General features: G+C 33.2%; 1 protein-coding gene across 7 annotated transcripts in view; it reads right to left on the reverse strand.

Moving 5' to 3' along the window:
• Positions 1–1,563: 1,563 nt before the first annotated feature.
• The window catches only part of LOC124359964, a 52,241-nt gene continuing 39,667 nt past the window's right edge, over positions 1,564–14,137 (reverse strand). For 5 of the 7 annotated variants that reach the window (XM_046813160.1, XM_046813163.1, XM_046813164.1 and 2 more), the window contains 3 exons: positions 12,516–12,681; positions 9,206–9,390; positions 1,564–2,984 (listed from right to left, as the gene is read on the reverse strand). In XM_046813160.1, coding sequence (XP_046669116.1) covers positions 9,229–9,390; positions 12,516–12,681 — 328 coding nt within the window. In that variant the 3' untranslated portion in view covers positions 1,564–2,984; positions 9,206–9,228. Of the gene's footprint in view, positions 2,985–9,205; positions 9,391–9,975; positions 10,042–12,515; positions 12,682–14,137 lie in introns of all 7 variants that reach the window. The other 2 variants (XM_046813165.1, XM_046813161.1) reach the window with 2 other exon arrangements.

The raw sequence follows: 14,137 nt of genomic DNA on the forward strand, positions 1-14,137 counted from the left end.
CTGCTCAGATACTGCCCACAGACCAGGAGGAGCGCCCAGAGGCCATCCTAGCGACCCGACTTGGACAGTTTAAATTAGCGACCACTTCGTTCAAATTCGTCTTGGGGACGTAAAATGGCTGCTTAGAATTAAGTCACGACGTTGATTTTAGTGTCATTAAACTGTAGTCGTGTATATAATTATCGCAAAAAATATAAAATATCACTTTCGGTCGGAAAATACACTTAAAAAGCTCTATTGATAAGTAGTTCCGACTACTTTGGATTTCACTGACTGAGGTAATATTTTCATTTTCCTTAGTATATTCCGATCGGAAGTGATTATTCTTGTTTTTTTTCTCGATAATTATATATTAATTAGTCTGCGTTGAATTAATACCTAAAATTAATGTCCTAACAAAATTATAAATACCACTTTTACCTCAACCACTCAACCAGTGAAATCCAAAATCGTCAAAACTTGAATCTGTAGAGAGCTTTTCTTCGGTATTTACCGACCGAAAGTAATTTTCCTCGATAATTATATAGGTAGTCGAGTACAGTTTAATGATAACAAAAAATCGTCGTCCTAACTCAATAAAAAATACCACGTTTACCTCAATAACTGAAGTCCGAAGTAGTTGAAGTTCTAATCATTAGAGTTTTTCAGGTGTATTTTATTTCTGACCGAAAGTGATTTTTTGGATTTTTTTTCCGATAATTATATACTTGTCTACAGTGTAATGATACAAAAAATCGTCATTATAACTCGTTCATAAATACTTCAATCGGTGAAATCCAAAGTAGCCGAACTTCTAATCAGTAGAGTTTTTCAGGTGCATTTTCCGACCGTTAGTTTTATCTGTACCCGAGCAACGCTCGAAAATTGCCCTCCTTTTCTAAAGGGTTTCGGCCGTCAGTGGCCCAATGTCCCCGAAGGGGTATTTAATTTTTTCCACAGAATATAGTTGTGTCAATTATACGCTTCAGTGAAGCTCTGTTTTGTTCTTTTTCTTTCTTATCCAGTGAATCCAACATCACTTTGGTGCCTTATACTCGGCCAGAATCGAACTTCGTAAAGTTTCTATAGCTATACAATAAAATTTGTGGTACTAGAGTTGCTGTGAGAGTTGAATTTGCCTATTACATCTTTCCACTTTCTATAAGGCGTAGTTACTAAAGCCCATATTTTTGGTATTTACCTTTTACCAGTGAACTCATTGGCAAATAACACACAAAACGTCTCCCGGTTTCGGACCCCCCCCCCGAACGAAATTTCTGGCTACGCTACTGGTTTAAAGCAAAGTCTTCCACTAAGTTTTCGACAAGTTACAGCAATTTGTTGCTTTTACTACAAAATACAGCAACTTTTTCATTCTTCCACTTGTGGAGAGACAAATCTTCCACTAAATTTTGGTTTTCTGCAGAGTCTTGGTCAAAGAAAGTTGACAACTAAAAGTGGAAGATTTGTTGTTGTGCGCTTTGCGCAAGCAGCTTGTAGTAAACTAGTGAAGAATTAGTGACAATTTCTTATGTATAAACTACTTACTATCAGTTAGTACACAGGTTTAATAACTACTCTGAATATATAAGCAACATTTATTGAATTATCTTGATATTATATTTCAGCACCTCTATCAGGGCTTTCCAAACTTCAATCACAAATAGTGAAATGGTTGATTTTCAGATTTTAAACAATTAACCAAGACTTCTCTCTGAATCACCAGTTTAGAATCAATTCTAATTAGATTAGCATCCATCAAGTTTTAACTTTTGGTAAGAATTTTATCAATACAAGTTTTGGATCTTCGAAAAACTTATTAGACAAAGAAAATTAGTGATAGGTTGCTATTAAACTAAATATATATACCATAGTAATTCAATACCAACATCCATCCAATCCATACAGATTTTTGCTCATCTGCATAAAATCACAACATTGTTATTGACATTCAAGAATTGATGGCTTAGTAATTAAAACTACACTTGTGCTATACCAAAACAATCACTAAAAATTAATCATTTAAATAGAGTTGTGAACTAAACTTTATACAATATTTTAAAAATGGTACAGAATTTATAGCCAGTAGCATTGAACTTTGCTATTTTAAATGCTAGTTGTAAATAACTAACTAAATAGTTGTTGAGTGAGCATTGCATTTTTATATGACATCACTATTTAGTTATTTTTATTAGAACTTTTTACATTTTTATATTTCTTTTACACCAGTGTGTTTTAATTAATTTTACTTTTACTACTAATTCTAGAAAATCTTTTAATTTTTAATTAAATCCCAAAATTTTTATTGACTGAGATGAATTAATTATTTTAGTCAGGTTTCTCATTTTAATTTTACTTTTGTATAAAATAATCATATGAGTACTTATTTTTTATACATAAACACATCTTTCAGAAATAAAAACTCACAAAATGTTATGCAACTTATTTTCAGCATAATATATTTCCCACATCTATTACTGTGTAATTTAGTACCTTGCACACTGAATAAAAATAAATTAAAATATTTAAGATTGTTCGAAAGTTTTTTTAAGTCTGCAAAACCGGCAAAATAGTGCTAGCACATACGTACATTGCAGTAAATCGCTGGGAGTTTTGGGAGATATTTTGGATAAAATGGCTGGGATAAGAAGGGTTATCTAAAGTATTACCTAAATTTTACTGTTTGGTACATATTTGTACAACTAGGATTAAATAACTAGCTGATATAAATAATAACATAGTTTATTTATAATAATTTAATGTCATAAGTTTGTTTTAAAAACAAAGCACCACAATAAAAGCAGAAAAAAACAATGCTTGTTTCTAATATGTTACTCAAAAAACTTAGTTTCTTGATCATAAAATTATCAGCAGTTCACACAGTTAACTTAAGTACCTAATTATCATTAAACAGAGTAGCAAACATACAAGTCCTTTAAAATGAATAATTGCTTTATGAGTGACACCATTCTCACTTTCCAGACATCTCTTCTAAGACGTAAATTCTGCAAAACATAAGAGAACACAACAATAAAATGCCACTTAAATAGCTCTTTAGCGCACTTATTATTACTAACTAATGGTACTTAACTATTTGTTATATACTCTTTAAACAGTAAGTCAATCGTATAGTAACAAATTCCTCAACATGTTTGAGAAAGCTCTGAGCCAGAAGGCTTACGGTCCAGGAGCTTAGTTTGCAACCTGATTTTTCTTGATATTGATAGAGAAATCAATATCAAACCTAAGAAGGAAATTGATCAACCGTGACAGTTTTGGTGGGTGTCAAAATGGGAGGATAAATATATAGAATTGTACCTATTTCAGATTAATTCTTTAGCTTTACACACATAAAACCATCCATTAGGCACATAAATAAATGCTCAATCAGAGTCAGCTAACCACATACAAACCCTTACAGTGGCTTACTGTATATAATGTAAATTGGGTCTTGGCTCAAGGAATATTGACCCTTTGGACACCAGTGCCCGAGGCTCCTGCACAACCTGTGACCTCTAACGCCCAAGGACCGGTAACACCCAAAACTGCCAAGCCACACTTGTACACTTTTACAATGTGTTACATTTCGTTCTGTACTGCACTTAGTTTTTACATAAACTAAATGGTTTCTTTTTTGTTTTGTAGTTTTTTAAATTGCCCATGGATTAGTGTAAATTAAAAGTACATTATATATATGGTATTTACATGGTATATATAAAACTTATTTGGTATGTAAAACGTATCAAGTGGTAGTAACTACGGAGAAATAAATTAACATAAAATAATCACTTTAGACCAAACAAGCTGTAACAAAAATGTTTTTATCAATCGGAAATCTTTTTAATTGATAATGTGGTTACATCTTATATTCATCACAAAATTAATTTTTTGAAAAATAGATTGTCAAACATTTTTGAAGAAAGTGTGGAGTATAAAAGAAGAGTAAAATAAGTTAAAATACGTGTCAAGGTCATCAGTGATACCAACTTTAAAATTAGTAAAATAGTCCTAATTTAGTTAAAGACAAATCCAAACCAGCTGAATCAAACTTTAAAAACTTGTAAATAAATTTTTAAATATTTTTTCCCTGAACAGCTAATCAATTGGACATTGGCACCCAAAGGGTTAAAACTACTTTTGTTGTGGTTGGGAGGTCAATGAAATCCATGATTAATTGATGTCAGTTTCCAGTAAAAATAAAAGAGCAAATATTTTTATAATTCATAGACGAAAAAGTGTTCATATTTGTATGACTAGTGTGATATGTTATATATGAATAGATGGAAAAAAAGTTCCAGTTGCCTTTAACTTTTTTATTTTCCCATAATGAATGTTATTTAACCTTAATGTATTGCTGCAATTTCTTAACCCCTGATGGTAAACTTCTGATGGTAGGGTTGGAAAGGCCTAGTTTTAGTTGAAAGGTGGAAATTTGAAAGTTTTGCTAGTTAGCAGACGATCACAAATTTTAGTTTTATGTTATGCATGTAGTCATATATAATGCAATATCAATATTGCAATATAAATATTGTTATTTTGGAAGCTTATTTTATAATCTATCACATATAAATAGAAAGTAAAGGATACAACTTGTAGTTTTTAAAATCGAGCAACTTACTTGAAGGTCTAAAAATGACTCTGTGACATGATATTCTTGGCTTTTTGTTTTACAAAGAGTTAAATCAAGTAAAAGTAGAGTTCAGATGAACGTTTCTTTGGTTTATCTTTTGGTTGCACTAAACCAATCTTGTGAACAATTAAAAATGTTGTCTCAAACCAAGAGTTGGTGGACCTCTAATGGCCTCTAATCCGCAGTGATACACCACTGCTGTTTCGCCCATGGCATTCCTGTATTGGGTGGAGCTCTAATAGTCTCTAAACTCAGGGATAGACTGCTATGTGGTCCATGGTAGCACTGTGTTGGGTGGAGCTATAATAGTCTCTAAACTCAGGGATAGACTGCTATGTGGTCCATGGCAGCGCTGTGTTGGGTGGAGCTATAATGGCCTCTAGAGTCAGTAATAGACTGCTGTGTGGATCATGGCATTGCTGTGTTGTCTTACTTATTTAAATAAGTTTTGGCCTAAGTATTACAAGGACATTTCATTAGTACTTCCAATCAAAAATATTCATACTATATTATTTTCACCACTAATTTTGCATATACTTCTCGATTTCCACAATCACGTTGACTGCTAGACTCATTAAAATTTCTGCCTATCTTTATTAAGAATTTAATTTTCTAGCAGATTTTGAGTTTGAAGTTGTGCTTATGTACTAGTCACGATGCCTAATTTTACCATTGGAAAGGCTTAAAGAAACTTAAAATGTTATTACATCTTTTATTCTTTTAAATGGTACAGTTGCACCTTGATATATAAACCCTGACATACTGACAAACTATTTAAGACAAGTGGTAAGTACGCTATTTACTACAGTATTCAATAGAATAGAATAGAATAGAATAGAATAGAATAGAATCTTTATTCACCACAAGATATTCCATATAATACATAGGCAAGTCATGTAACTATGAGATTAATATTTCTACACACAAGCCATTGTTTACATAAATATAACCTAAGCCAATGGACTATTTTAAGACTACAGTAGGCCCTATAATATAAATAACAGCAATATAGTATTACAATACTAGTAAATATTTTAATCAAAATAGCATTTTATAAATTACAACAGGCCTAACTTAAACATTATAATAAACAACACATTGGACATTACAATAAATAGATATTATTTTTACTTAAAACATATATTTGTTTAGCACAAAGTGACAAAAGATTCTTTGAAAGCGTCAGGTCAGGCTAAAATCCAATTCGGACCAACTCTCAGAAAGAAATTCTTCCACTTTATAAAACGGATTTTTTTAATAAAAAATTTATGATACAGATTTTAAATTTATCATTTTCTAAATTCTTGACTGGGTCGGGTAACTTATTCATTAATCGGCTTGATATAACTATGGGATTTCTTTCACTTTTTAATAGCCCTATTTTGTGGTAAATTAATTAAATTTGCAGATCTAGTATTGTGGGAATGAATGGAGCTTCTTGTATGTACCTTGTCTAAATTAGCTCTCAAGTACATGAGACACTGAAATATGTATAGGGAATGTAAAGTCAATATTCTTAATTCAATAAATAATTGTTTACAATGGGCTAATCTATGGGAACCAGTAATTACTCTTATAGCTTTTTTTTGTGCAACAAATATATCTTCTGACTTGGGAGCACCACCCCATACTATTAAACCATAAGACATATGGGCATGAAATAAACCAAAATAGGCCTGCCTTAGGCCTTCCCTTTCCAACTCACCACTTAACCTTTTTAACGCGTAAATGCTTTTGCTAAGCCTACTTTTGAGGACAGATATGTGTTGGTGCCAATTAAGGGTTGGGTCTAAAGTTAATCCTAAGAACATTGGACTATCTAAGTTCATATTTTTTTCTTTAAGAGAAAAAAGTACAGTTTTGGTTTTTTTTCCTTGTTTAACACTAGTTCGTTAGCAGCCAACCAATTCTCAATGAGGGTTTGATTATATTTAGCATTTTCTAATGCCAGACTTTCACTATCATGCCTATTTAAAGACAGTAGTGTCATCTGCATAGAGAATAATCTCCGCAGGAATATTACTACTGAGGTCGTTAACCATAATAATAAATAATAAAGGACCCAAAACAGATCCCTGCGGAAACACCGCACGTGACAGGCAAGAGACATGAGGATTCATTACTGTCTTGTACATATTGTACTCTGTTCTCAAGGTAGGATTGAAAGATTTGAAGAGCCACACCCTTTACCCTAAAATACTCAAGCTTAGAAACTATAAGATCGTGTGAAACACAATCAAAGGCCTTGCTGAGGTCACAGAACGTGACCGCAGCAAGGTCCTTACCCTCAAAACAATCATGTATACCCTCAAACTAGCTTTTTATAAGGGCATGTGTGGTAGATAACCCATTTCTATAGCCAAACTGATTGTTACATATTAGCCTATTCAATTCAAAAATAAAACATTAATTGTTTGCCTATGATTAACTCTAAGACCTTAGAAAAGACAGGAACTACCGTTATAGGCCTATAATTATTCAAGTCATCTTTTTTACCTTTCTTAAATATAGGAATGACCTTGCTTATTTTTAAACAATCTGGGAAAATTCCTTGGGCCAAACATAAATTGATTAGCCTTGTCAAAGGATTCAAAATACAATCTATTATTTTTTTCAGTAAAACGTTACTCAAGCCATAATGGTCCTTACTATACTTACTAGACAAATGACTAACTGCATCCAAGACAATTTTTTTCAGTTACATAGCTAAAACTTAACCCTACCATATGCTCAGGTACCTTGCAATTATTTACATACTGCATTGCTTTAAAGCCCATTAGCTGCTACACTGTTTAATTTCGGCTTTACATTACTGGCAATGTTAATAAAAAACCTGTTATATTCATCTGATGAAAAAATATTTGGGTCTTTTGTTTTTAGTTTCACCTTTCCTACTTTTATTTACAATCTGCCAAAGGGTTTTGCTCTGATTTCCTGACTCCTTTACTAGTTTAGAATTATATTGTTTTTTTTGTGTGTTTAATTTGCTTGCGATAATCTTTTTTTTTCAGATTTGTACAAATACATTATACATTTCAAACTCATGCCCTTTTGAAGATTTCAAATGTTCATAAAGTAAGTGAAGCCTATCTTTTTTAGCACACAGCTCATCAGTGTACCACTCTACATTAGCCTTAAAACCAATATTTACTGTATTTTTCCTTTTAATCTTAAACCTGTTTATTAAAGCTTAAATTAAAGTAATACCGAACTGTGAGCATAAAAGCATTGAACATTTCATTTACACTAGTTTTAAATATAACTATATATAACTTCATAATATAACTTCATGTATTTTCAGTATTAAATGCTCAGAAAAAAACCAAAATATTGACCTGGGATTGATTTTCATTTGTTCCTTCCAACCAAATTATCTTTTTAGATAATTGGAAGCAATTTCACAGTATCAATAGGTAAGGAAATAGTATTTTTTTTACAAATACGATGATACAAATATTACGAACATATATCTGGTACGTACTATGTTCAGGGATATTTAATATTTATTAAAACTAAAAACCGATTTTAAGGTATATCCAGACAGGACCTCCACTCAGATATGAGTAGGTACAAAAGCCAATTTTCATTGCCTAAGTAAACAGTCTAATTTGCCGTAAAATTTGTAAAGAATTTTCTTCTAAAGGAAGAAATTGAATGCAAAATGGTTAAAATATTGAATATGTTTTCTTGAAACATTATTTTTTAAGTTTAAAAATATTAGAACCAACCACTAGCCATATACATAATACTTATATCACCATCAGCCAATGCGATAAAGAAACTGAAAACCGCAGTTTTAAGCCAAATGGTTGGTCTTCATAAGATTGGCTAAGCTGATTAGACTTTAATTCATCTGATGTTTGGTTTTAGGTGTCAAGCTGAAACATTGTGATTAAAATTATAAATTACTATTTGATATTTTTAAACCTGATTCTGGTTTTGATAGGTTGTGTGTGCTTATACAATGTGAATTTGCTCTTGGCTCTGGGACATATGATAGTTTGTTTATGTTATTTATCACAGCATAAGACCATACCTTTATGCGTTGTATTAAATATATGATGAGGTGGGTATAAACACTATAATAAGTACAAGAAACCTTTTTTTCTCATTTAATATATTTAACGATTTCTAAAAATTTAAGTTCTCTTTTTCCAAACTTTCTCTAAATACGATAACGTTCAAAAAAATGTCTACCAATAAAATATGAAGTGATAGGTTAGGGCTAAACCTAGGATACGCCATTATTTAGTAATATCAGAGAATAATAATAGAAGTAGATTGGTAAATCGTATGTTGAAATCTGAGGCCGGCGAGAATTTTTACTCTAGTGATCTATTCTGTTAACAAACCAGCAAAGAAGGGATGAGAAGAGCAATATGGTGATGTAGGGGAGGTTGAGGGTAAGGGATGAGGAAGTACTGGGTAGAGGAGGTGGTGCAGTGCAGCACAATCTAGGTGGGCTGTCAACCTGACACATAGCACACTTCTCCCATATGGATCGGGATTCTAATACTATTATTAGTCTCTAGTAATACAGTACAGACACATTATCAAAAATATAAGAATAGTGCAGCTCAAAAGTAATAAGCTTACCATCTGCTTAATCATGTGGAAATTTAAATTATCCTTCTCTGTCCATAACATACTCTTAGTCTATCAGTAGCAAGATCTTTAATTATAAATTTTTCTTGCATTTTCTGTATTGTTGACTTTACTTTCATTGACAAGTCTGGATTATCCACTAATCCATACAGTCTTTGACAATAGGATTCCACACACTGGAACAATCATGTCAACATTAGTTACATTATTTCAAGTTAGCTTTTAAATATCATTTGCCCCCATTTCTGGAAACTGGTAGGTAAAAGTAAGGGTGGAGAGAACATTTCTGGATCCCTGTGCAGCTTACCATTTCGGGCAACTACCGAGAAATCAGGGAGAGGGTAGAGAAATAAATCCCACGTTAAGGGGGTTCCATGATACTCTGTCAGTAACAAAATTTTAAGTAGAAGCTGGATGGTGAATTAAAAATCCTGGTGAAAGCAATAACATATTTAAAAAATAACTTATTATTTAGTATAATCACCACTTTATAATCATGAAATAAGACTCATGATGAAACCTTGAGCAACCAGTTGTGTCCAGCCCACCACAGCACCTCTCCACTCGGTGGTAGGAGGAAGGATTGTGAAGAAAACAGGATTTTTCTGGACATTTGCCATTGTTCAGTGAAACAAAAAATCAGTAACAATACGTTTTCGAGATCTGCAATCTGATCTCTTCTTCAGGTAAATAACTAACCTAATAAATAATTACAAACTAGGTTAAAAATAAACAAATCATACCAAAGCATTATGACACACCTGTCAGGAATCACATGGTGGTTGTGAACCAAGAGTCTTCGTTAAGTATATCTGCATATTCTGACCCTTCACATGTAAAAAACATTAGTAACTCGTCTTTCAATTCATAAAATCTGTTCAGAACTCGTCCTCAAGACAGCCATCTTACCTCTGTGTGACGAAGAAGCTACATGTGTTCAGAATCCATAGCGGTGCACATATTTTTGAACACCCTGCACTTCAGTGGTTTACTTTTAAAATAATTTACCATTTTTAAAACTTGGTTGAATGTTACTTTTATTCTAGGAGCCAAAGATTTGGCAACCAGAGCTTCTCTATGTAGGAAACATTCGGCTATTGTTTTTTGTTTAGTAAAAACTTTAGCCTGGCTTGTCTCCCCAGATAAAATTCTCTTGAAATATTCCAGGGGCTTGTCAGCTGCAAATTTATGTTTAGTAGTAAAATGACGTTTTAGTTTACTTGAAACCATTGTTTCATCAGATAGCCGTTCTCCGCAGATTACAGACTGAGGTACAGGCACTCCGTCATTTAATATTGAAGTAAATCCAAAAGATAAATAATTTTCTTGATACTTCCGTGCAGTTAACTTTGAATCGTTTTTGAGGATGCCGGTGGTAGGCCTATCACATTTTGCAAGGGTTGTTTGGAAACACTAACAGTTTCACTGCGGTTCTCAGAATGAACTGAAACTGAGTCCACTTCACTTTCATCTTCACTTACTGTATGTTTTTTAATCACAAATTTATTCGTTAAAATAAATTTTAGAAGTAAATAAAAATTAATAATATACTATAATAACAGATATCTAGTCGCAAATAAACACGATGACAGTCTGTAATGACGACAGAGGAAGGAACGGGAACTAACTGGCCAGGCCCAGGGACTTTCCGCAACATGTGCTCAAGAGTCATCCACCCCTACCCACACTTGTACAGTAGAGTTTGGTAGTAGCAAGTAGCCACGGCACCATGACTCAGCTGTGTGCACGGCTGACATGTACAGTCAGTTCTATAAACAAAATCTATTTCAAGTCTGCCCAATTTCTTAGTCATCGGCTAGGAATTATTTTTTTGGACCTTTTAAATTAAATTAATTTTCCTTGAGTTCTACGGCACACTTGGCCGGCCTCGCGGCACACCAGTGTGCCCTGCACACAGTTTGAGAACCTCTGCTATAGAGAGTGCATACTCTATATTGTTCAAACAATGAGTGCGAAAGAATGAGAAAACGGTAAAGCAATAGCACAACAAAGTCATACATTAATTTATGTGAGTGACAATCAAATTACCTTAATTGCTTACTTTCATGATTAGCGGTCTGGTAACTTTTTATAATAGCCATTAAAGACTTGGTCCTATTCGTTACATGTAAACATCAAACAGTTTTACATCAAAATAAAATTGGCATATGAAGTAAGTTATATGTAAATCCAGAGTGTGATTCTATAGCAGCCGGTCCGGAGTACCAAACAATTTTAAGTTCAAGAAAGAGAGACATCCAGCCTCCAAGGATCAAACACTTTTATGTTTACGAAAAAGAGGCATCGTTTACGAGACCCAGAGGATCAAACAATGTAACGTGAGAGAAAAGAAATAAAATTAATCAATCAATTATTTGATAATAATTATTTTTCAGAAACATGCGGAGGACCAGTCGGGGTCTCCAGCTTCCAAAAATGTTAAAGGAGACAATGTGAGAGTAGGATAATAGAATGTGTCAAGAAGATGTTGTCTTTCACGAGTACCGCCACAAGAGGAGCCCCTGGACCAGTTGTATAAGATCAGAGAAGCTTCCACGAGGGTCTCCGGAAGTCCACACTGACGGATAGTCCACATTCGCGGGGGAACATACGCTTTAGCATGCACAACGGGGGACATAAATGGTGAACAAGGTATAAAATAAAAATAGGTAAACAAAACAGGAGAATGATGAGCAGAAGACACACAGGAGTAATGTAGAAGAGAGGTAGGTCGAGACAACGACCACACCGGTACAAAATGAGCAACCCCGCTGCTGGCCAGCCGAGCGGCAATGGTGGATTGACCGTAATAAATTTAGAATTCGTCAACAGCTGATCTCTCTCGCTCACTCATTGATTAAACTTAATGCTTAATTAAATAAAAACATCCCTAAATTTAATTCAAACTAAACAACATAAGTTTTATATTGTTTAGTCTATATTATTAGTCTATTTTATTAGTTTAGTTTATATTGTATTGTCACCTACAGTGAAGTTATAAAATAAAAGAATGTTTAAGTGCATAAAACGACCGGCACTCAAAATGGTTTAAGGCTCTAGGTTATATACTGACACCATGCTACTACCAAGTTTGCACAGATTCTTGAGTATTTAACTGTGCAGAATATCATGTTTACTTAACACCATACTATTTTTTTATAATGCCCAAGGTTTTCAATGAATATTAAGATACTTAAAAAACAAATTTACTTATAAACTACACATTTTATTGTTCTGCTAGTAACCTCAAATGGTGCAAAACATTAATAACTTCAAAGAACATAGAAAATAAACATTTTACCTCTTTATCGACCCCTACAATTCTACTCCATATTCCCAGAAACTCTTTCTTCAGTGCCTGAAGTAATTGGCATAAAAACATCATCAATTCATCATCGTAATAGTTAAATAAATATTCTACACAAGTCTTCACAGTGTCTTGGGCTAAATGTTGAAAGGAAAAAGCTCTGTAACATAAGAAACAATTTCTTACAACACTGTTAAGTTTAATATAAAGTACATATAATGCTCAATTTGAGATGCAACGTATTGGAACAGTGTTCTGGTATCTTTGTCTACAAAAACAATAAGCATTTTTTTGTTTGCATGGGAAACTTTTTCTGTATCGATAAGTCAGAAATGCATAAAATTCTGCAAAAAAGTATATATCTATATACAGAGTGTCCCACGAAGAGGTTTAAACGTTTCATTTTATATTCAAACTCTACACAATTAATAAAGTAGGTTTTAAAAATATTCTGTGAAAATTAAAGCTCTTTAGCAATTGTAGAAACAAAATGGTCACATATTAAAAATTTTACCATTTTGCTTTCTGTAAAAATTAATTTCTTGAATTACCTGATTTGATTACTGCATTGCAGTTTTAAATAACAGCTGTTTAATAACGCTCATTGTTGAAAACAGCTTTTTGATTGAAGAATATTAATTGTGCTATAAAAACATAACCTCCACCATTACAGTTTTACTGATATTGAAGTTCGAGAAATGGCTTTTAATGTTGAACAAAAAGTGAAGTGTTGTGCATGGGCAATTGCTTATGGTAACATTACAAAAGCAATTAGATAATTTCAGGTTGCCTGCCCAGGAGTTAAACCACCTAGCAATCCAACAATAACTAAGTGGAACAATCTTTTGTTAGAAACTAGAAGTGTCGTCGTAAAAAAGTACTCTAAGACGATCGAAAGAGGAAAGAAAAGTACTAGTATGCACATCAATGCTCCACTCTCCAGGTAAACCGATATCACTAAGGACGGTTGAACTTGAAACTGGTATTCCAAAGTCACCAAGTCCATAATCTTCTTTAAGATGATCCGGACAGGAGAGTGAAATGTTGTTCTCGTAGCCATTTCAGACAGTACAATGACTGGGAATAGATATGAGTCTTGCCTCACTTTACGGTTCCAGAAATAGATCAAGCAGTCTTCCGACAAGATGATGCTCCTCCTCATTTCGGAAATCCTGTCAAGCGATGATAACCTTCATGGTCGTGGAAGTGATTTTTTAGATTGGCCACTCCGATCACCAGATTTAATGTGTGTGATTTCTTTCTATAGGGTCACTTAAAGGAACAAGTTTATACTCGTAGTTTCAATAATGATGAGGAATTAAAACAATCAATTTAAGAGGAACTTCTCTGGATACCGCAGAATTTCTTTGTAAGAGCTTACGATTCATTGGTAAGCACTGTTATCAGTGTGTGGCTGTGGATGACTTACAGCATGTATAATTGTAGCCTGTAATTGTAGGTTTTTAACCCTTTTACCCCCGGCCATTAAATCAAGTGATGTGCCAGAAATCCCAAGCCATTTTCAGACAAAATGTAAGGGTTTTCTAAAAAATGCATAACTCAGTTATTTTTTAAGATATTTAGGTAATTCTTTTTTTGTTTTACTTCTTTATACA

The sequence above is a fragment of the Homalodisca vitripennis genome, chromosome 4 (genome assembly GCF_021130785.1).
Source record: "Homalodisca vitripennis isolate AUS2020 chromosome 4, UT_GWSS_2.1, whole genome shotgun sequence".
Lineage (NCBI taxonomy): Eukaryota > Metazoa > Arthropoda > Insecta > Hemiptera > Cicadellidae > Homalodisca > Homalodisca vitripennis.